Genomic DNA, 25,283 nt, shown 5'->3' with positions numbered 1-25,283 from the left:
TTGAAAACTGTCCGCTTAGTTTTGTTTTACTGTCATTATTAGTTAACTGGTTATCTTCTAGTGCACTTATCATATTGAGTAACGCTCTTAATTTGAACACTTATTTGTAATAACTATTTTTTATGATCTTACTATAAAGGTGATCCATTTGATGTGTATGAAAGATGGTTAATTAATGAAAATTTCTGTATGATAAATGGAAAATTTATTATGATCTGCATCAGAATTGTTCCCCGAGAAGAGGGATAAAACAGAACACATTTTACTATAATAAACTTTCATCTTTCACGACACCTTCAGTTTGCCTGTTCGTTTACGGCAATATGTTTTTTAATGTTAACTGGAAACTGTCTTACTGTGTGCACGGAATATTTTGTTTTAAGATTTTTACCCACGAAAGACCATGAAATAGAGCTTATTTTTTATTTATTATAGCCTTTAGGCATCTATCAACTAAATTTGGATGACGCAATTACTGTAAGGTTTTACGTGGTAACTGGAATATTTCTAATTGTGTAAATAGCCTACTGTGTAGTAAGATTTTTAATTGAAGTATGACATGTTTCCACCTTTTATATACTTTGAGCTTCAAATTTAAAGACACAGAATTAAATCAGTCTATTATAATCTTCCAGAAATTAGGGTATTCAATTAGAATCTAATTAGGTCGCTAGTGGTTTAATAGTAAAAGAATGGGGTAACATTATTTAATGTCATTTACACAATTTCGTTGGTATAAGTAAAAATCTGTCTAACTAATGCAGGATATACAGTCTGAAATATAAGATTAATGATGTGAAATTAGTTTTAAAGAGTTATTGCTTTATTTAAATTCTAACGTTTCGGAAAACAGTGTTAATTAATATTTTAGTGTTAATTTAAATTCACATTAATTTTTGTATTTCAAAACGGCTGGTATGGGTATTAAAATGATTAGAAAAATAAAGTATAGAACAACGTTTCGACCTTACCTCAGCCACCTTGAGATACATTTTTGCTTCAAGTGGGTTTCTCATCAACACGAATTACTTCACAATTTTTTTCTTTTTTGTGTGTTTTTGCTCGAAGTTAAACAGAAGGCTACAAAATTAGTTATCTGTGCTCTACCCACCATGGGTATGGATATCTGGATTCTAAAGTTATAAGTCCGCAGATTACCGCTGTGCCACTGGAGGGGAACATTTTGTAAAATTTAATAAAAATTACTTGGCACGTAGTGTCATCTAGTGGTTGTTATTGAAAGCATTGAAACAGTCTCTCCAAATATAAGTAATTACCACAGAATATCATTTAAGTTGTTGTTGTTTTTCTGTTAGAATTACTGTATTATTTTGTAATTCGTTTTATTCAATTGTATAATTGTAAGTTAAATTATTTGTTTGTGTTTTATCAGTGCGGGTATAGTAAGTAACACGCTATGATTTTAAAATGATTCTTTTCTTGCTTCCTTATTACATTCAAATTTTATTTCCTCACGTATAATTACGCTAATTTTTACTCGTTAGAGCTCTCGCTATTCAATGTCGGTATTTTCGAAGAATCAACAGTAAATTTAAGCTTATCTAGCCTTAGTACTTCAAGAGTAACAGAAACTCCCACTATTAGCTTTCAGTCTAAACTTTCAAGGTCATGTGATCAAAGTATCAATGTATTGATAAAAAAAGTATTAATTCATAAGGTAGTGATACTACTGCGTGTGCGATTTCCTTATTACTGTTTAAATAATATTACGCAGTTCAATCTGTTACCATTAATAAACGGTGATTAAATATTGGTAATAACCCCTACTTCCTCAAATGTTTAGTTTAAACTGTTTTACTAGCTTACCATATTGAGTATTTTCAAACTTACGTCAGGGAAATGTACTGGTTAACGCGTTGAACTTATTCGTATACTTGTTGATACAATCTTATTCAAACACATTGTTTACTCAGCCCATCGTAATCTTTAATCTATTGCTCACTTTCAAACTGTCTTTGGTACTAAAGCGACGAGAAATGACTGTTTCAAAGCAGAACAAATTAAATAATATGCTAAATGATACTCCGTTCCTGCTAAACTTGCCAACCCTGATAATCAATAATATGCTAAATGATACTCCGTTCCTGCTAAACTTGCCAACCCTGATAATCAATAATATGCTAAATGATACTCCGTTCCTGCTAAACTTGCCAACCCTGATAATCAATAATATGCTAAATGATACTCCGTTCCTGCTAAACTTGCCAACCCTGATAATCAATAATATGCTAAATGATACTCTGTTCCTGCTAAACTTGCCAACCCTGATAATCAATAATATGCTAAATGATACTCCGTTCCTGCTAAACTTGCCAACCCTGATAATCAATAATATGCTAAATGATACTCTGTTCCTGCTAAACTTGCCAACCCTGATAATCAATAATATGCTAAGTGATACTCCGTTCCTGCTAAACTTGCCAACCCTGATAATCAATAATATGCTAAATGATACATCGTTCCTGCTAAACTTGCCAACCCTGATAATCAATAATATGCTAAGTGATACTCCGTTCCTGCTAAACCCTGATAATCAAGTTACAAAACTTCAATCTTAGTTACTCTTTTATTGTGTTTTACACAAACGATAAACTGAAAATTACGTTAGAACAAAGTCATTTTATAACAATATACACCTCCTAAACTTCGATGATACTGCTCAACATAGAGTATTGTAGATAACCTTCGAAACACACAACAACGTTCTTTTACCGAGACAACCCAAAGACATTTATGGAGCTAGCCTTACTATAACAAATAGAAAGCAGACAAAAGAACAATACAATGTTTTTTTAATTATAATAAAATTGTAATAAGAATTATTTTTAAACTGATAGACTCGTAGCTGAAAGAAATTAACACACTTATATTTCATCATATATTTGAAATAGCAAAGTATTATTATGTATCAGTATTATGTCTTCCATTTGGGGAGAAGTGATTATGAAAGCAACAGCACCTTATAAGGGCGTTTCCATGCAACGTCATCTTTTTGTGTGTGTTATATAATTTTAATATTATTGATTGAGAGATATTATTGATACATACGGCTACTTTTCATTTCAAAATGTATCACTCTAAAATATTTTAAAACAGTTAAAATTAAATCGTAAATACACTTTATAACAGATTCGTTTACTGAATTCTACGTAGAGTGAAAAATGGCGATCTAAAAAAAAAGTTGAACATATCGTTTAGTGCTGCCATCTGTTAGCATATAAAGAAATCTCTGCTTCTGTAAAGTGCTGCTATCTATTGCTTAAAATTATTATATTTGAGTACAATGACCTTGAAAACTGATGTTCAGTAAAATAAATACATTTTGCGAATGTTATTTCAGTTGTGTATGTGTTGTTTTTTTGCTCTTGAAGTGAACTGTTTTGAAAATAAAAAATCACGTTTATTAATTTCTGATCAAAGTAAGCTACACACACATATACATACATATATAAGGAAATCGGAGTTAAATATCAACCTAGTAATCAATATAACGTACATGACATGTTTAGCATCTCGATGGTTCAGTGACAAGTCTGAGGACTTAGGCGTAAAACCACGGGTTTCAATACCTGTACCAACGCGGATTGTGCCAACAATAAGACAAATATCTTTTGCTTACATCATCATTTTATAAAGTTTATAATGCATTGTTTTATAAGTTAAATATGATCGTTGTCAGCGATATTTTGTTGTTTAAAATTATGACGTATGACAACAAATGTTTACAAGACTGCTAGTGTAATGAGGATGAAATTTACATAAGACCAATATGTTCAACACTAAATACTTCCAAGTATGTGAATTATACCAATATGTTCAACACTAAATACTTCCAAGTATGTGAATTATACCAATATGTTCAACACTAAATACTTCCAAGTATGTGAATTATACCAATATGTTCAACACTAAATACTTCCAAGTATGTGAATTATACCAATATGTTCAACACTAAATACTTCCAAGTGTGTGAATTATACCAATATGTTCAACACTAAATACTTCCAAGTGTGTGAATTATACCAATATGTTCAACACTAAATACTTCCAAGTGTGTGAATTGTTTATTATAATGGCTCTTTTATTGTTTATTAGTGTCTTTATTTTATTTCAAGTTGTTTTTTTTCTAATCCGCATATTCTAGTTTTAATAATTAATATTTTATTTAGTATAGCATAAACATTTTATAACAATCGAATCGTTATAAATGCTTGAGTTACTGAATTTAAACATATAATGTGTAGGAATTCCGTTGTCTTAATAGATAAATTTTATAAAACCAATTATAGTTCAACTGTCAATGTAGAATTATGGAGGATACAGATAACACTTATCCTCTCAACTAATTACTTAGAAGAAGAATACAAAAGCTTCCAGTTAATCTCTTTCACCAACGAATAACGGAATTGAACGTCACTTTATAACACTCCAACGGTGGAAAGAGCGAACATGTTTGGTGTTACTGGGACTCGAACCCTCGGATTACGCGTCGAGTACCATAACCACCTGGCCGTGCTGGGCCTTCCAGATAATGTGCAAGAATCGCCACTGCAGAAGTGGAACTGTGGAGAGGTGGGCTTCAATTTTCTTTTACAATATAGGTTGATAAACAGCAACTTAGCCTTTTCCCTCATAAAATTTCATAGGTTTAAAGTTTTTTATCAGCTTCAGTTGAGTTTTAAGACTCAAATACTAGCTCACTGTAAATAAATAAAGGTTCTAGAATGGGTTTGGTTGCTGAAATTAAAAATATTTAAAATACACGAATATTACGAAGGGTCGTGTATGTTGGACAACGTTTATTTTACAATAATTTCGTTTACGTTTTTTCTTTATTTCATAATTTCTAGACTTTTTTATATTCAAATACGTCTAACTTACAGTTCTAATTGTTTGTCTTGAATTTCGCGCAAAGCTACTTGAGGGCTATCTGCGCTATCCATCCCTAATTTAACAATGTAAGACTAGAGGGAAGGCAGCAAGTCATCACCACCCATCGCCAACTCTTGAGCTACTCTTTTACCAACGAATAGTGGGATTGACCGTCATATTATAACGTCCCATTGGCTGAAAGGGCGAGCATGTTTGGTGTGACGGGAATTCGAACCCTGGACCCTCAGATTACGAGGCGATTGCCTTAACCATTTGGCTATGCTGGGCCTGTTCTAATTGTAAGTATTATCAGGAGAATAATTCCTTTTTTCCTTCGGTTTCCTCCTGATAAATTCCTAAGTATCCCTCCAATTATGTATCTGAGTGACTGAATTTAGGTTCAATTTTTCTTACTTCTTTTCTTTACCTGATGATGCCAAATTAGCTTCGAGAAAAAAACATCAATTCAATTCTAATGCTCCCGGAGAGTATTCTTTAAGTATTCTTTAAATAATATTTCATACATTGTACAGACGTGCTTCTAATTTATCACAGCTGCTCCATCCCAAAAAAGTCACGTAAAATCAATTATCTCCAACTGTTGAGACCCGCCTTTCTTCACCAGTATTCATTCACTCTCAGGGTCATGCCTCAACGTTGTGGCTTTCTGCTTCGTCAACAATTGGTGGCCATGGCATTGGACACAGTGTGTGTTAACAAACCTGCACGCCATCTCCCGTAGAGCCAAAGAATTCGTGGCCCACCCCTAATGCAGCAAGCGTTACTTGGAAGTAACGCAGGAGCTTAGAAATCTATTGTTGGAGTATTGTTGTCCCCCGTACCAACACTGCTAAGCACCGGTTCTCATCAACACGACTTCATATACCCTGGTACGGGTGAGGAAGGTAGATATTATTAGACAATAGTTATAGTTTTAAGCAATATGACAGGAGTAATAGATGATATAGTGACCTCACGAGATTCTTTTATATATAGAGATGTATTATGTGTGTGTGTGTGTTAATAGAACATGGTTTTACAATATAATATGAACCAATAATGGCTTTCATCTAGTAAAATTTATATTTTATAAGCTAAAAAATATATAAAACTTACATGTTGTAAGAAAGTTAAACTAAGAATTGCATCAAACCCTAAGCCCCACGATACCCCATTGTGTAGCTTTGCGCTCAACATCAATCCAAATTATGTCATAGTCAATCTAATGGCAACTGATTACAAGCGAAACGAAAATGACCTGAAGAAGAAACGTTAGATGCCTGCACAAGGTTACTTCAAAGTCTGAAAAACACAAAGAAACCGAAAAGAATGAAACAACATAAATTCTTAAGCGCAAATCGGATACCGATGTTGAGAAACACAGCAAAAACAAAAAATCTTCTAACTGGGAAAATGTTTGATTAACCTTAGTACATTTGACCGACATTGTCTATTGGTTCGTTTGTACTGCAGACGTGTGGGTGTGTCTGTTTATAGAAAAAATAATAATAAAACAAGAAAGGAAGTCGAAACTTCTACCTAGACCCAAAAAACTCGCAAGACAGAGAAGAGTGGGAAACTTCTCATGTTCTGTCACCAAATAATAATTTTTTATATGTATTTGAGTGTCAGCAGACGCGACAAAAGAAACGATTGTGAGAGAATAGAAAGATCGTGAGAGTAACAGAAAAAGCTGTTTGTATTTAAAATAACTGTTCTGAGGTTTGTCGGTTTAAAGTTTAAAACAACAAAACATTGTTACTTTTTAATCTATATTCTTTTGCAAACACAAAAAAGTTAGAATTTCATATAATTTTAAACTGTGATGAAAATGTTCTAGACAAAAACCTTGTGATTCACGTTATCTGTGTCATCAAAACAATGTACCGCTCAACTTGCAAGATAGCATGCGCAGAAACCTGAGAAAGCTTGTGTGTGTGTGTATGAATACGATGGCCCTTAGCGTTTAGTGTGCACAGGCCTTCGTGCTATATTGCGAGAAACTTATCCTATTCGACCCGTAAAGACAAACAGTGATATGGAGAGGTTTCCTCGCTTGATATGTGAATGTGATTTGTAAGGTTAAGAGGAACCGAAACGACTTTATGTGTTGTCGAGAGCTGCCTAGATAACCTCTTGACGTGAACAAACTTGTTGTCTAAAACCTTTTTGTGTACACTGCGAAACAGGCAATGGTATGACAAAGACGCCGAAGTATTTGTTTTTTGATAAGGCAATGGCTTTCCATTGCTCCCTGTGGCACGCCTTGCGATAACATAATCAAACGTTATTGTGCCTTTCGTTTGAAATGTCAGCTTTTTCGAATAGAGCACTCATGTATTCAAACAGGTACTTTTTCGCCGACAGGGCGTGATAATTGTGTGTGTCTACACAAACAATGAGAATGTCCGCCTTTAGAGTTGGCCTAGAGTGGGCATATGACTGTATGGCTAAAACCTGCTAGAACGTCTTTACCTAATACTTACATAGAACCTTGAAACTTGAGACTAGGTGTATATATCTACAGCAATACATCTTGACACTTTACAGGAAACGTAAGATAGTAATAATTCCAAACAATTAAGCATACACACACGTATACAAAATTATATATGAAGGCTTCTACTTAATAGTTAATTTAAAGGCAGTGACATTGTCCATTTATAAAAGTTTTGACGAATAAGTTACAGAGAAAAAGGATGGGCTTTGTCTGCCAAAATACAGCTTTTAACTATTTAATTTAAAGTGTGTGTTTTTTTATAACAAAGCTACATCAGGCTATCTATTAAGTCCACCGAGGGGAATCGAACTCCTAATTTTAGTGTTGTAAATCCGTAGACTTACCGCTGTACCTACGGGGAACAATTATTCTAGAAGCGAAAGGCAAACAGATAAAATAATATAAGGTACATCGTGAGGAAACAAAACATGTAGACTTTATACTCGGAAAATAAATCAGTTACTTACTTGAAAAAACCAGAGTATCTTGTGAAATTAATTGTAAAGAAAACAAACAACTTGTTTTTTAATACAAGTTTTGTTTCTTCATTTTCGGTTTAAAAGATCCATCAATTTATTCAAATATATGTCAGATACCCTGCTTTTCTTGTAGCTGCGTTTCGAGATTCAATTACATAAGATTGAACTCAAGTACAGAAAAACTTTAACGACAACAATGACAAAATGTGGCGCAGGCATCGAAACCGGCGGGGTTTGATGGTAGCAGCAGGTGCTCCAGTCATAAAATTGGGGTACAAATATTATTCCTCTCCCTCGAAAAAATATTATGTTGAAAACAATTTTTATTTAGTCTTTTTGTATGTAATTAGTGTGTTCAAAGCCTATTTCGCAAAACATACCATGCAAAATGTACATGACGTAGCAAACGCGAAAACGCGATTTCGTAGTTTGTTTTTGAATTTCGCACAAAGCTAATCGAGGGCTATCTGCGCTAGCCGTCCCTAATTTAGCAGTGTAAGACTAGAGGGAAGGCAGGTAGTCATCACCACCCACCGCCAACTCTTGGGCTACTCTATTACCAACGAATAGTGCGATTGACTGTAACTTTATAACGCCCCCACTGCTGAAAAGGCGATCATGTTTAGTGCGACGGGGATTCGAACCCGCGACCCTCAAATTACGAGTCGCACGCCTTAACCCACCAGGCCATGCCGGGCCGATTTCGGAGTACACAATAAACATATTCTCTTTTTAGTTTATATGTAGAACACAGCAATTTAATTTGTATTTTATATGTACAATTTAGTAAACAGAAAACAATTTAGTTTGTATTTTATATGTACGATATATTACACAGCAAACAATTTAGTCTGTATTTTATATATACTATGTAGTACTTGCTATTGTTTTAAGTAACTGAATAATATTTTAAAGCATTTTTTATTGACTGTCAGGCAATTTTTATCTATTTACAACTAGCTTCGTCAATGTTTTGTACGTTTCAACCTGTTATTATTAAGATCGTATTTAACTGCCACTATGACTCGTAACTGATTAAGTAAAAATAACGTTTTAACATATTTTATTTTTATACAGTTTTTTTTTCTCAAAAATGTTTATATATTGGCCACACACACACTGCGATTTCCATATTCTGAGCATATTGTGTAGACCATATCACACAAGTTTTTGTTCTAATGAACGTCTTTTTTTCCCCCTTTATTTTAATCTAATATAACGATGGCTCAGATAACCTATTTGCTTCGCGCCAATAAACATCAAACATTTGTTTGTTTGGGAATTTCGCACAAAGCTACTCGAGGGCTATCTGTGCTAGCCGTCCCTAATTTAGCAGTGTAAGACTAGAGGGAAGGCAGCTAGTCATCACCACCCACCGCCAACTCTTGGGCTACTCTTTACCAACGAATAGTGGGATTGACCGTCACATTATACACCCCCACGGCTGGGAGGGCGAGCATGTTCAGCGCGACGCGGGCGCGAACCCGCGACCCTCGGATTACGAGTCGCACGCCTTACGCGCTAGGCCATGCCGGGCCAAACACCAAACAACCAACCTCACATAACGAGAATTACAAACACAGAAATAACTCTAGCGAATTTCTTTTTATAAATACATAGTTGTTGTTTTTTAATTTGCCATTCGGTACAGTTTTATTTTATTCAACAGATAATACACCTGTTTTATTTAACAAAAATTGCTAACTATCTGGGCTTTGTAGTGTACAAAAGCTGGTAGATTTTGTTCTGGTATGTATTACAATGATCTTAAGATTTCTGTTTGTTACTTTCACCCATTGTATGGAAGCTAGAATTATTCAACTGTGTTTAATATCCTTACACAAGTTTTTCATAAACACTATCTGATTAGTTGTTGTAGTTTTTATCAGATATATTAAGCTAGAAACTGCTTAGTTAGAAAGATCCATTAAACGGGTCAAGTTCATCTGTGAGCTTCAGGACACAATGGTCAATAGAGTGCATCATTGAAAACTAATATTTTTTTTCTTTCTTGCACAAGACTTAGTCACTAATGGGTTTAGTTTGGAATTTATAATTATTCCCCTATGAATGAAGTTCCCATGATATATAAAGTTGTTTAACAAAATATGAAATCTAACCAGTAAAAAAAGATGACTATTCTTTTTGGTATTCTATTTCCTCTCGAGAGAGGCGCCAGGCGTGGCCTGAGTGTACATACAACAGGTCTGGAGTTTGAGACGTGATGCCGCTGAAGGCACTCCACACGTTCAAACCCCTTAGAATGGTGGATATTGCTGGCTAGCTTCCTTTCCTTCGTGTTAATAATTCAGAATAAGGGACAGCTATATCTGAATATAGATAAGATTATTTAGCCCACGTGCACATAAAGCTAAGAATTCCTATATCTCAGAATGGTTGGTATGGGTATTAACGCTTTTACTGGTAAAACAGAAAACAACGTTTCAACCTTCTTAGAGTTTGCAATCTCTCTCTCAGTTAACACCCATACCAGCCGTTATGAGTTACATTTTTACTTCAAGTGGATTCTCGTCATCAATAATTGAGAATTCCCAGTGGCGGCGCCAAGGGGAGCTTGGGGGGCTTGAGCCCCAAAAAATGAGCCAATCCCCCCTCAGCCCTCAATATTGTTACCAAAGTATTTTCATAAAATATGGAAAACACAATCGTTATTGTTGCTTAACAATTAATATCAAAGAGACATAAATCTGTAGAACTCAACGTCTTCATTAAGACGGAAGTATGTGTCATGCGTCCCATAGCAACGTACTGAATGCACTGAAACTCATGCGCTGTATTGCCGCTCCCTGTGTAATGCCATTCTATCTTGAGCTTTGACGAAGATTAGACAACCACGTTGATTTCAAGTTACAACAGATCATCAGGGATTTTACTTGATAAACCAAAGGTTTCACAGCTATTTATTAATTTCATTTATCTTGTATTGAAAAGTGAAACATAGCATGCATTTATAAGTGTATTGTGTATAGGTCAAAACTATGAAGCATTTAGCTGGTGTTGTGTCCTCTGTGAGATCATTTTGCATTGTGTATCAGCCATCCAAAATTGTACTGATAATTGTGGCATACACTTAAAATTGTGACTTACAATCCAATTAATGTTATACATTTGATTAGATAATAGCCTTACATGTTAACTGACCAAATAATATTTCTAAACAATTCTAGAATGAATTTTGAAATTGTCATTGGACTATTTAGAAGTGCCTAATTTAATGTAATGTAGTAGTTACATTATTGTAACAGGTGCTTGTCACACTTATGATAATAAGAACAATATCACAATCACAGTTTGATCTGTATGAATAATGTGATCTTATGATGAAACAAGCCTTTCTGTGAAGGTCAACTCCAATTAGACATTTTGTTTTGGTGCTACTATGACCATTCAATATCCAGGTCGTGGGTTTGCTTTGTTCGAGCGCGCGATCCCCACCTCGAACGCCTTAAACGTATGATAACCGAGCTGCTGACCATGGTGTACGCTCTGCGTACGGCTAACGATCGGCTCAGATCCAGTGATCCACGCCCCCCCCGCTCACTCCCATTAGTTGCCCACAGATTTACAACATGCCCTGTCAAAGCTGTGTTTGTGTTCCCTAATTAGCCCTGTAATTTTACATTGTCACTACCCTCTAATTAAGTACTTGTGCTATATGGTTAAAGATAAACACTTTCTCTAACAGTATTTCACAGATATGTTCTGGATGCCAGGAGACACACCTTCTATGTCATCATAGACAGGATGCTTAATGAGCTGAATAGAAGATTCTCCTCTGATGCCTACAGTGTTCTAATGGGTGCAACTGCACTGAACCCCAAACTCTCTACATTTCTGGACAAGCAAGCACTCTTAGGAATGGCAGCAAACTATGATGTGGCCGAACATGACCTCGCAGTGGAGGTTCATCAGTTGAACTAGCTAATTGCCAGGAAGAAAGACGAGGCGCAGGAAGTATCCACACCATTGGAGCTTACAACCATGCTGGAGCCATACAAGGATGCCTTCATGGATCTCCACAAACTTGTATGCATCGCTGTGACCCTGCTTGTCACCTCAGCTCCCTGTGAGAAAAGTTTCTCATTTCTGAAGCTTCTCAAGACATACTTGCACAACAGCAGCGGTAACAACCACACCAGCAACCTTGCTGTCATATCAGTAAACTCCAGGAGGGCAAAACAACTCGATATTGATACTGTTATAGACACATTTGCTGCCAATCACCAGAAAAGGCGCATTGTTTTGAAGTAATATTGACTATGAACTCAACATGATGAAAGATAGTTAGCCTGATAATAACCTTACTTTTCCTCAGAGTGTATTAACTTCACATGGGGTAATTCGTTTCTGCTATGTAAACTATGCCTTTATGTTATATTTATTTTGATTTGTAGCTTTACTCTTAATGGTATATTAAGTGTTCAATCTAAGCTAATCTTGCTTTTCTTTATTATTATATATTACCTTGGGTGGAATTTAGGTGAGCTTCCTCTTTTACATATATGCATATTTTCATAAACAGATTATTTATAATTTGTAATAATGAATTATTAATAAGAGTATGAGTTTCCAATGAAAACTGCATTGAAAACGCAGTTCAAAACAGCACAACTTTCTGAAATGTACCTTGGTATTTACATTATTATAATTTACCATCTATACTTCATATTGATGGCATTTTGGGAAGCCCCTCCACAGTTTACTTCAGCCCCCCCAATGAAATATCCTGGCGGCGCCACTAATAATTCCTATTCCTGTGTTGAAAGTATTCAAATATAAGCTGACAAATACTAAGTAAAAATATTTTAAACACCAAACTATGGGTTGTAAGTGCTGTATTTAATGCTACATAAAACCAGTGATCCATGCAGAATTATATATATACATAATCAACCAGCTTGCCTGAACAACATTATAATTTTGAGTTTAAAAGATTAATTTCATCTTCAGGTAAAAAGGATTGAAAACGCTTCTGTTAGTAGTCTAAGATGTTAGTTTCTTATACACTGTGAGACAAAATATGACATTTATATCAAATCTAAGTCCTATAAAACGTATATATTTTTCGGTCAAAACACTTAAATTATCTGATGTGTTTCATTAATTACGAAACAAATTTGCGAAATTGTGGAGTTAAAATCGGTTGATCTTCATGTTTTAAGAAATCTTGTAGTTAAAGTATCTCTATAACTAATTCTTATATACAATAATTCTCTTACTAGTAAGATGTAATACACATATAAACAAAAACGACCCAACAACAAAATTTAATGTATTACCATTTCTCAAAGACTCAGAATTGTTACGTTTTTATACGCTCTATATCAGACAAAACGCCAGAGCTATTGAGTCATTGCTAAATCATTTACAAAACGAGAAAGAAAAGTTATTGTACGTTATTATAGTACTGAAGTAACAAAATATAAAACGTTTTTATTATCTCTAGACTTGTTAGAGATGGGTAAACTGGTTTATTTAAAATTATTTTGTCACATAGTATCGGTTTCAATATTTACTGGATTTGGAAAATCCCATATTGCTAAAATCTGCAATTTTACTTGAATATAACTCCAGGTGGTTAAGAGACTCGACTCGTAATCCATAGGTCACGGGTTAGAATCTTCGTCACACTAAAACATGCACGCCCTTTCAGCTGTGGGGGCGTTATAATATGAAGGTAAATCCCACTATTCGTTGGTAAAAGAGTAACCCAAGAGTTGGCGGTAGGTGGTGATGGCTAGCTGCCTTCCCTCTAGTCTTACACTGCTAAATTAGGGACGGCTAGCGCAGATAGTTCTCATGTAGCTTTGTGCGAAATTCAAAACACAAAATATGAATATAACTATCACAGACGAGCTGCATAACAGAAATTGCATTGAAATATTTTTAAATAGCTTTAAACCAGAAAATGCGAATACATGTCTGGATTAGGATACTTATTTGTCACCGCTGTTAAGATCACCATTTCGATATTTAAAAAAAAAATGTTATGTTCGACATATGCATATATTAATATAAGTGTCTGTGGCTTACAAAATAATGTTATAATGAATGCAGAGATGCCAACCATTACGATTTTGATGCATACATTACGACTATATGCTCATACAGACAAATATTACGACTTATTGCAACTCCCAAATTGTTATATATTATATAGGCCTATACAATAAAGCGATAAATTGTTCCCCCAGGGCTTGAAAGGGGTTAAAAGAAAATTTCTAGTGAGATACAAATAAATTTTGATAATAAATAAAAGACATAGTCCAAAAGGCTACTTGCAATAATCATGTTTGTGCTTGAAATAATAAAAAAATATTTGTATCTCCGACGTCTACCAATAGTTTGAGTGCGGTGCTTATCCATACTGAGTACGTGGGGGAATTCATAGTTACGTCATCAGTGCTTGTCAGCGCTCGCGTAGATGGGTATTTCTCGTTTTCTGAGCGGCATAGAAACACCAATGCGATCGTTCACAAGGTGGTTAAAAAGAGGCCTCGTTCACCAGATTATCTTGTTTCTGGCAAATCTAAAAGGACTAAACTATGAATCAAAAATTTAGGAAAGAGTATAGTGCAAAATATCAGGCCATTGCATCAAAAGTCAGTGACAGTCATACGTTTTGTAGTTTGTCACATCGATTTTTCTGTGGTGCATGGCAGGATAAATGATTGTTCCACATATACAAAATTGACATCTTACCAACAAAAGGTTGAGGTGAAGACAAAAACAATGCAGATAACGACATTTGTGAGTAAGAATTCAGAATATGAAACCATAAATGCAGAGTGATGTTCACGCAATTCTTCTTTGCTCATAGTTTACCCCTAGCTGTAGCCGATCGTGCAGGACATCTATTCAGAAAAATGTTCCCAGACTCTGATATAGGGAAAAAATATGGCTGTGCTAGAACCAAAACTACAGCCATTGTACAAATGTTGGGATGTGAAGATGACAAAATGATTTCAAGCATATTTACTAACAGTGTTTACAGTTTAGCCACAGATGGATCCACAGACATGGATAACTCAACACTGTATCCAGTGGTTGTACGATATCTGTACGGGCTCTGTCTACAAGCATTACGCTCAGTCATTTGAAATAGTTGGCATCTCTGTGAATGGTGTTCTTATTCACGGCTCATAATACATATTGTTGTAATATTTTATCTAACCGGGCGAGTACTTTTGGATCATGAAAAACTGCTCGCCTTTTCTCCTTTCTTTTCTCTTAAACTTTAAATTAAATAACCCTTTCTGATTTGACACTAATAATCTCTTTGATGAGCAGCTACTAATGCCTGGTAGTTGTTCCATCTCCTTCTGGTAGGAGATTACTTTCTGTTACTAAAAATAATCCTTTTAAATGTGCACCGAGATTAATATTGCAAACAGTTCCTGACATGTTTCTCGTGATCCTTCCATCATAGTCCAGGGGTTTCTTGAGTGGACGATGTTGTTGAAGTGTCCTGCTAAAATCCTTAATTTGATGAAGTAATCCAGGAAGGTCTTGCAGCGATAGAAGATGTACACGAGATGGACTTTCCTATTCCGTATTGTAGAACTCATGATGTATGAGTCTGAAATTATTGAGGGTGGGTGCAGTGAGATGTGACTGTGTTGATCCTCGCATCTGTCAGTCCACTTTACAAATGTCTTTAACCTGGAATTAATGCGTTATTTATTTTCTTGATATCCTTCTATATATTTCCCACGACGTCTTCAACCTTCTTATTGTTATCTTTCTGTAGTTCTTTGATCCTGTTATAGTTATCTTTCTGCAGTTCTTTGGTCTTCCTGTTATTGTTATCTTTCTGTAGTTCTTTGATCCTGTTATAGTTATTTTTCTGTAGTTCTTTGATCCTGTTATAGTTATCTTTCTGTAGTTCTTTAATTTTCCTGTTATTGTTATCTTTCTGTAGTTCTTTGGTCTTCCTGTGATTGTTATCTTTTTGTAGTTCTTTGGTCTTCCTGTTATAGTTATCTTTATGTAGTTCTTTGATCTTCCTGTTATTATTATCTTTCTGTAGTTCTTTGGTCTTCCTATTATTGTTATCTTTCTATAGTTCTTTGGTCATCCTGTTATTGTTATCTTTATGTAGTTCTTTGATATCATTGTTATAATCCTCCTGTGCTTCTTCTGTCTTGCTGTTATAGTCTTCCTGCCTACTTCCCACAGCTTTTTTAACTTCGATTGGTTTGTTTTCTATGTCTTTTTTCAACTTCAATGCCTTAAGGTATTTATCTCGGCTTGTTGTTGTTTTTGAATTAAGCACAAAGCTACACAATAGACTATCTGTGCTCTGCCCACCACGGGTATCGAAACCCTGTTTTTAGCGTTGTAAGTCCGCAGACATACCGCTGAGCCACTGGGGGGCTTATCTCGGCTTAACGTACACAATTTTCTTTAAACGTTATACCTTGCTATTGTAATTTTATCTTCTAATTTTCTTCCTGATTGTTTTATTTTCCTCTTTATTCATTTTCCATCTCATTCTTTTTGATAATGTTTCCACTCTTTCATCATTTCCATTAAACTGTTATTCTCACTCCGAGCACACTTCGTTATTCTCATGTTGAATTTGAACTCCATTTTATTTTTGCCGATATAATTCCACTCTTGACATCAGTGCGGTAATAATTTCTGTTATTGGTCGGTTTCTTTTGTATTATTTGGTTAAAGGCGGAATGTAAGATTCGGTGCACTTAATAATAACGAAAACGTTTTATTTCTTCCACTACAACTTCTACAGCTTAGCTTAACTAGTGTTTACTGATAGGCCTAAGTTCACAGTTCATATCAAAAGCTAATACAACAGTTTCATGTATTAACTTTTCTGGTACTTGAGTCAGCTGACTAATTGACTGACAGCAACATACGAACTGATTAACAAATTTGCTAATTCAATAATTAATCAATCACTGTAACAGGTTCACAAATAATTATCCACTCTTGCCTAAATTACGTTTTTATGCTATTCAAATCGTTTCCCATTAAGTCACGTTCATCACGTGCCACCAAAATTAGCACTAGCCAATAAAACACAGAGGGCCTACAACAATCTATTTACTATCACCAGTTGTAACAACTGTTGTAATTTCACAGTTAAAATGATTACAACAGCGTATGACACGCTATTCGGGTGCGTCTAGTTTTTATGGCGTGTGGTAAACATGTTCTATCTTATTTCAGAAGAAGGTACCAGGTCAGATACTATTACTTGTAGTCGCTCGCCGAACGGCACTCTGACTCAAGAGCCTTCTTTGTTCCCCACTTCCCCTTGGCCATTTGACAGGCTTCATTTGTCAGACTGGCGAGTTTACAGAAGGATGATCTACAACCAAGCTCTTAAGGTCGTGACAACCGCTGATAAGAACAAGCCAAATAAATACAGCCGGTGGCAAACATCCGCTATAGAAAACAGTGGTCTTTTTGCTTTGATCGTTAGGTAGGGTGTAATTCTATCTGACAGGCTATAGACAAGAAATCTCTAGAGAGGTTCGATTCGAAAACGCTGTTTGAAATACGTTAAATTTTGCTAAACCTGAAGAATACCTCCACCTTATACCATTTAAAATGAACTTAAGTTTTTAGATATTTTAAAGAAAATATTACTTGATTCTTTGGTCACAATATTTTTAGCATTAGCTGCTTTAGATCAGTTTTATGTATAAGAAAAGGAGACTTTAGTCATTGGTTAAACATACGGTGAACAAGTTTAAAAATAAAGCAGTAAACGTTGGGGGAGGTGGATAAGCACAAAGGATATCTGTGCTTTGCCCACTACGGGTATCGAAACCTGGCATATAGGGACGTCAGTCTGCAAACATACCGCTAAGCCACTGGGGGTATCCGTATAGTAGAAATTAAATTTAATGAATAATTTTGAGAGATTAAGACTATTCACACAGATTGAAAACTGTAGGTCGTCTATTTAAAATACAAACAGAAGACAGAGTAATTTGAAACATTTATTCTCAACAAACTCCATAAAGACAGTCTAGAAGCTCTAGTTTTGCTGAAATGTATTATTAGAAATTAAATAGCTAACATACGATAAAGAGACCATAAAGTTTTTAGTGTGTGGGAGGGGTTAATGTGACCGTGGGTATTCTACGGCTTAATGACGGTTTTTGTCTTTATTATAGATTTTGAATCATCCAATAAGACATAACGCCAACAATCAACACTTTGTGTTTGCTTCGTGAACGGACTTAAATGATTCTAGATCCCTGCGTTGTATTCATGTTTTTAATTATTTAAAATAGTGCTAATTGGTAATCGTTATAGGGGAAGCATAACACTATATCCGTGTTCCAGATCACCTGAAATAATTGCAGCTCATTTCAATGAAAACGTGAACAAAGTCTTATGTTTCAACGAGCAAACAATAATGTTATCTTCGTGTTTTCTGTTCAAAACACATTGAAATAGTACTATATACAAAACAGGAGAAAAAAGTCACGTCTTAATCTCTGAGATATACCACGTGTCCTGCTTTTCTTTATTTAGGCTTCTCTAGGCCAGTTATGCATGCAAATTACAGCTGGTTTTTCCTACTAATTGGTCCCTTGCGTGTTATCTGCTTGTCTGTAAGGTTGCCTGTCGAGAAAAAATATATATGCATCATGATAACAGCGCATCCATTTTCACACCGTGTACTGATTCAGTCTCTTCCTTGTTCGCTGTATAGCGCGCAAGATTGACCTCGTACAGACCACCGTGAGGAAATTACCAGACGCTCATTCGGTATCTCAGTGCACGTGCTGCGACTAGGGTTTCTTTTGGAAAAGTCAGTAAGAAATTCTGCATGAAACCTCGCTAAACAAGAGACTAATGAGGACGACCATGTAACACACGCAGGGTATTGTATGGTTGGTATACCTTTGTTGAACACCGCAGGCAATAAGCTTCGAGAGAAAAACACTTCTCTGTGTCTACGGAATATTTATGGTCGAGGATAACGATCGAAAAGTTCAACCTTTCTGGTGAACCGCGCTATTGTTCGATCTTTCAACATACTGATGTCATATTTCACCCTGTTGGCGCCAGCCTGTTTGGGGCGACCTCTATATGGATTCTGATAACTAATTCAACAAACTGAGCGGCAGGAACTGAGTATAGACCTAGTACTAACAACGTGAATCAAACAAACTATATTAATGCAAAACTATAATAATCAATATATTCCAAGTTAGAGTGTAGTTTAGGCGTTGGGACTACCTAGTAAAAAATAAATAAAACAGTGAGAAAGCAATTTGTTAAGTATCAATTCATACTTAAAAGTTTTCAAACGGATTTACTGAAGTTGGCAAAGGTTTTTTTATTATTATAAACTTAATTTCGTTTGTCGGAATTTTATCTAAAAACTATACCTTTTTGTGCATTCAAACACAATACGTAATTCTGTTAGATGACAATGACATTCTAAGCTAGACCTGAATGAGAGGTTAATTTTTTCTCAGATAGATACAGAACTCTGTAACAATCTACGTCCATTGCATTATCTTCGTTGTGCTCTTCTGTCATAACCTCAGTATTAGTTGTTCAATAATGTAGCACTACAGGCTTCTACAACAAAGTTTAACATAAATCAGTCTTGACTGACATTTTTGACAGTCGGTTGATGAATGATGTTGTAAAGCGTGACAATTGGCAGCTTGCCAAGCTATTGGGATTTTCTATTTCTTATGGTTATTCAAGGCTGGACATAACGCCCACCTAGACTGTCAACGTCGTTCATTGTCTCAAACCAATCACCACTTACCATATAAGAAGCTCCCGTCACGGATTGGACACCATAAGTTGAATCGTTTAGTTCCTGTACTAAATGCCAACTCACGCTGTTCTTGGAACAAGTATTGCGGTGCTTTTCGAAAGATTGAGAAGTTGGATGACGTTGAATTCGTTAGTTTACAACTATTGCCGCGGGTGGCGTGCCAGCAGTTTCCGCGCCGTGGTTAGAAGGAGAAGTTAAAGTACACCGCGGTTTTCAGCACACAACAGTTCTAGGAGCTGAGTGAGTGTTATATGTGTGCAGTTGTTCTACGCTAAGCTGCGATAAAAGAAATATATTAGGATTTATGTTTTACGCGGTGTTTCACACAAAAACAGTAGGATTATTCTCCTAATTACATTCTTACAACAGCATGTTGACCTCCGGAAGTCATCATTACATTCGACCCGAATATCTCTCGCCACTGCCCACAACAGTAAGTTTATCTTTTGTCTTTAACATTAAAAAAGAGGAGAGTTTCATATATTACAGTACCAACTTTTCGTGGTCATTTTTCTTTTCCTTTACGTTGATTATTTGTTAGAATTTTCATATGAATGTTTCAAAAATACAGTTTGCATAAATCCAGCATAGCTAGTAAAGAAATCAAGGAGTTTACAAAAAACCAGAAAGTGGAATGATAATAATTATTATATGTATGTATATAGACGTAGCTAGCTTACAGTTACAGTGACAGTTTCTCTGTAAGTTTCGATAACTCATTCCTTAGTGGTTGATTTTATCTGGAACTTTCGCCTACATGAACTTACCAACCGTGCACATAAAATCGTTTGTGTGTGAATGGTATTGGTTGTATTAACAAATATCTCTGAATACTATATTAGATATTGAGCTATAAAACGGCTTACACGAATTAAAATAAGTACTTTAACCTCTCAAACATATCTTTACTGAAAAACAGGATGAAATCATACTAAATGTACCATACTAAACTTAGCTATATGTTTTAAATTTAAACAAAGTAACTTTCACGTCAGAAAGTTGTAAATATGTGAGAAAAATCTGTCACTTGCATAATAACTGGCAGAAGAGATACTATGTTGAAGTGGACTTTCCACAACACGAACCACCTTCCTGACGTTTGAAAAGTTATGTTAGCTATTGTTTCGTAATAAAGCGACTGCGGTCGTATATCAGATTTCTTGGGCAGTTATAGCTTATAATTAATTACTCATGGTAAAATACAGTTTAAAATATAAAAATACGAACAAAAGTGACGGCCCTAGCTGTCCTTAGTTCAAGCACTCCTAATTTAACACACTGAGAAGTTGAGTTCAAGATGTGGCAACTTTATACATGCTCGTTTCTAAATGTAAGTCTCCCGCTGCAGTAAGTTTTCGGATTTACAACGCTAAAATTAGGGATTCTGTTACCCTCTGTGGACACAGCAGATAGCCCGATGTGGCTTTGCTGAAAAGAAAACACACACGCATACATTCAAATGTAAATAGATCATTTTTTATTGTTTCATTGAGTTTTGTTTGTTTTTCGATTTCTTGATTAGAATGTCTATATCGTCAAGTACCCGGTCTCGTAAGACCCGAAAACGATAAATTTATTTTAATTCCAGCTGAATTGGTTGGTGTTAATTGTGTTCACGAAAAAACATTGGTTGCACTTAAAATTCAGTTGAAATAAGCCGTTGTTACGTGGATACGTTCAGGTTAGGAGCACTGTCCGCATCTGAAACTCATTATAAATGTGTTGTGCAAACCCAGTGAAATATGCGATGGTTTGTTTTTGAATTTCGCGCAAAGCTACATAAGGACTATCTGCGCTACCCGTCCCTAATTTAGCAGGGTAAGACTAGAGATAAGGGAGCTAGTCATCACCACTCACCGCCAATTCTTGGGGTACTCTTTTTAACAACGAATAGTGAGATTGACTGTAACATTATAACGTCCTCACAACTCAAAGGGTGAGCATGTTTGGTGTGACGAATATGCGATGGTCTTTGAAGTTGTGGTTTTATGAAAGTATTCATGCTGTCGCGTTAATTTTTTTTAAAATAATACTCTATAATGTTGAGTTTTAAGACATTATGACAACAGCTGAAGTTAGGACAAGGAAGCACATCCACATTCTAAGGCATAAAAACGGTCTGCACGCTCTATGCTTCTACGTAGCAAAATTATTGTATTTCATTTTCATTTCTTATTGTTATGTTCACTGTTTGTAGAAAGAAAAAAAGCATTTTATCTGCACGGTTAATAAATTAGGTACTGTCAAAATGAAAACGAAACATTCCATAAATTAGATCTCAGCAGTGACTTAGGCCTGGCATGGGCAGGTGGTTAAGGCGATCGACTCCTAATCTGAGGGTCGCGGGTTCGAATCCCTGTCACATCAAACATGCTCGTCCTTTCAGACGTGGGGGTGCTATAATGCTACGATCATTCCCATTATTCGTTAATAAAAGAGTAGCCCAAAAGTTGGCGATGGGGGAGATGACTAGCTCCCATTCCTCTAGTCTTACACTGCTCGTGTAGCTTTTCGCAAAATTAAAAAAACAAACCACTGACTTGCTGTGTATTTTGTATTATACCGCGAACTGTTTTATAAAAATATTCAATTTCAAGCTAGATTTGAGGTACAATTCTCTAGAATGATTTTGATTATATATATATACATATATATATGTGTGTGTATATATTTATTTAAATTTTTAATACTTTTCTTTTTTAGCTTGATGCTAAGAATAGCCCTCTGGCGTTGTTGGCCCAAACGTGTAGTCAAATCGGTGCTGATAATCCAAACAATAAGCCTCTTATTTCGGGCCTTGAGAAGACGAAAGAAACCGATAAGGCCAAAGAGAAAAGTTCTTTCGTCAACGACAAAACTTCTTTCAAGCCATACGAGACATCTGCCAAGAAAGAAAAGAATGAAAGTACTGAGAAACGTTCGTCTCCTGGCAAATCGAGCACACCTATCGCATCTGAAACCACAAGATCAAATCCAACAAAAAGCTCTTGTGGCAAGATCAGCCCCTGTGTAACCGAAGACATTAATAATTCTAGTCCAAAGTATGAACAAGAAGGAACGTCTTCTTCGTCTATTGCAACACCAACATCAAGCCACTCCTCTTCAGGCTCAGCCTCGGCTATCAGCCAGAACACCCTTAGTGGCCTAGGGTATGGCACTGGTGGAACATTACATGCAATGGACATGGGATGCTCTGACTCTACCCCTAAAGACTTGCTTGGCTCGTTTCCAGGAATCAATCCCTTTGGCGCTTACAAGCCTGGGATAAACCCGCTGGCGAGCTGTGTGGGGTGTACGCCCATGTTTGCCCACATCCCTGTCGATGTTGCCTCCTCTGCTCACACTTATCCTGCCAGTGCTGTCACGCAAAGTGGAGCTACCCCTATGAAACCTAGTATGTTCACCTTGAATGGTGGGATGCCGCCATACGTGGGGTACACGCGTGTCAAGACTCCAGGGAGTGTAACATCGTTCATGCCTCTGTGTCGTGACCCATCATGTATCAACTGTCAGTTTAGCTTACAAAGTGCTCAGCTCAGCCAGTGTCCCAGCGGATGTAGTCAATGCAACCATGACCGTCTTCCTGGTATGGGCCTCGCGGGACTAGTGCCAGGACTCTCTGGATCTGCTTCACCTTCTACTGCTACTAACCTTTATCCACACTCAGTGATGCCCCGGCCCAACATCTGCAGTTGGATGATTGGAGACAACTTCTGTGGTAAGCGTTTCAACTCTTCCGAGGAACTCCTTCAACATCTGCGAACGCACACCTCTCTGTCAGGCGGAGACACCACTTCGTCACTTTCTTTGTTTTCCGCAAACCTTAACGGACCCTGCCATCATCACTACAGCTCCCCCACTACCCCTACTGGTGTTCGACGTTCGTATCCCACCAGTCTTAGTCCGGTGAGCAATAGATTTCACCCTTACAAACCGCCTCTACCCACGGTTCCAGGAGCTCCCTTACCGCAAGTCCCTTATCCAGGACTCGGACTTTATTATCCACCGTATAGCTTTTATGGTCAGAGACTAGGACCACCTGTTCATCCGTAAATGACACGTACCTATGTGAAGTTAGTGAGACAGACATAAAACCAAAGCCTTATTACTTTGTTTAAACCTGTACACCAGCAATCAATACGACGTGGAACAAAGATAGATATATTTGTTACTTACGGCCCAAATAAATATAGACTTTGTGTATTGGGATTAAAAACAAACAGTTAAATAAAACTGCGTTGTTAGGGTTATGTATATAATATAGATTTGTACGATACCACTTTAAGTGATGTACAGAGAGATACTAAATATTTCCTAAGACTACAAATAAAGTGATTCATAAGACTTCTGGATTAGTACTGGCTCAACGACAGGCTCAACGTAAACGTGTTTAACATAATTGTCGTATTCACCAGTGGAATTAGTTTGCAACCGTTATATAGTGACCGCATCTCCACAAGGTGTGTTGATAACAAACATTTTGATTCTGGCTTTATGAAGAATCTTAACATAGTTTATTCCTACTGAGAGCAATTTTCACTGATACTTAGAAATGTAAGATCTTAAATTATTTTTTTAAGATGGGGTAATTTGCTGACATGTGACTAAAGGTTTTGTATAAAAGTTTCACAAATTTTGTCAGATTGTTATTATGATTTGGATTTTGTAATAACAGTAATTGGCGATACCAATTTGGTAAAGCAGGAAGCATTTCGTGGGGGCATACTTTTGTTTTTATCTCTGATGTTTTTTGTTGCCAGATGTAAATAACTGAAACTTCTGTTGTATATTAAACGGGCCCTTAGGCGTTACATTGGAAAAGATGGCAGTGTATTTCGTTTTTTATTGTTCTGGAAACTTTGAAATTATAATACGCTTTGAGTTCACGTCACATTGAAGACGTGTTAGTTTCAAAAATACAATATTTTGCAGTGTAACGTTTCAAAGTAGTTCTCGCTGGAACTTAAGTAAAACGTACAGAAGATGAGTAAACATTTTCAAATAAGCACGATCTTGATGTTTCTTGGAAAGCTATCGTATGGTTTGGTCTTTCGTAAAGTCTTTAAAGAGAACAGGTATGCTAATACTCTGAATTTCAATGGATGTATAGTTATAGAAGTCGAACTTACTGATGTTTCTTTACTTTTGAATAACACGTGAATAATTATGGGTTTGTCACAGAATCACTCCGATAACAATAACAAAAACATAGAGCGTCATTTTTTATTTATACTTTTCATAAATATTTGGTCTCCCTAGTTTGGTTTCTTCACTGGGATTTCTTATCCTCACTAGAATTTAGAATTATATTACACTCAAGAGTGAGAGAGGATCTTAGTACAGGAAGCCCAGACTATTTACTTTTTCATTTCTGCAGTTGTTTGCTGTTAACTGTCTCATTCTGTATTATCCATTTTCTGACCTTTTTTTTAAATTTCTCAATTACATTAGCAAATTAGACAGACAATATATTTGCGATTGAAATGTCACAGTGATAATCTGTTTTCCAACGTTGTTGGATACTTTACTCTTGTAACTTGTTTATGGAGTAATGAGATAATATTAAAGGAATAATGTGGTAGTTTAAGACCAATTAACAAATTTTTTTATG

The 25,283-nt window shown here is 35.9% G+C and overlaps 1 protein-coding gene across 1 annotated transcript; it reads left to right on the top strand.

Moving 5' to 3' along the window:
- The first annotated feature begins 19,742 nt into the window (after positions 1-19,742).
- Positions 19,743-24,493, top strand: LOC143246279 (zinc finger protein Noc-like). The gene is made up of 2 exons (XM_076492740.1): positions 19,743-20,105; positions 22,376-24,493. The coding sequence occupies exons 1-2, from the start codon at positions 20,043-20,045 to the stop codon at positions 23,723-23,725; spliced, it is 1,413 nt and encodes a 470-aa protein (XP_076348855.1). The 5' UTR covers positions 19,743-20,042; the 3' UTR covers positions 23,726-24,493.
- The last annotated feature ends 790 nt before the right edge of the window (positions 24,494-25,283 follow it).

Source organism: Tachypleus tridentatus, chromosome 3 (assembly GCF_004210375.1).
Source record: "Tachypleus tridentatus isolate NWPU-2018 chromosome 3, ASM421037v1, whole genome shotgun sequence".
NCBI lineage: Eukaryota > Metazoa > Arthropoda > Merostomata > Xiphosura > Limulidae > Tachypleus > Tachypleus tridentatus.
The sequence above is the reverse complement of the archived record's forward strand: the minus strand, read 5'-3'. Positions and strand labels throughout refer to the sequence as shown.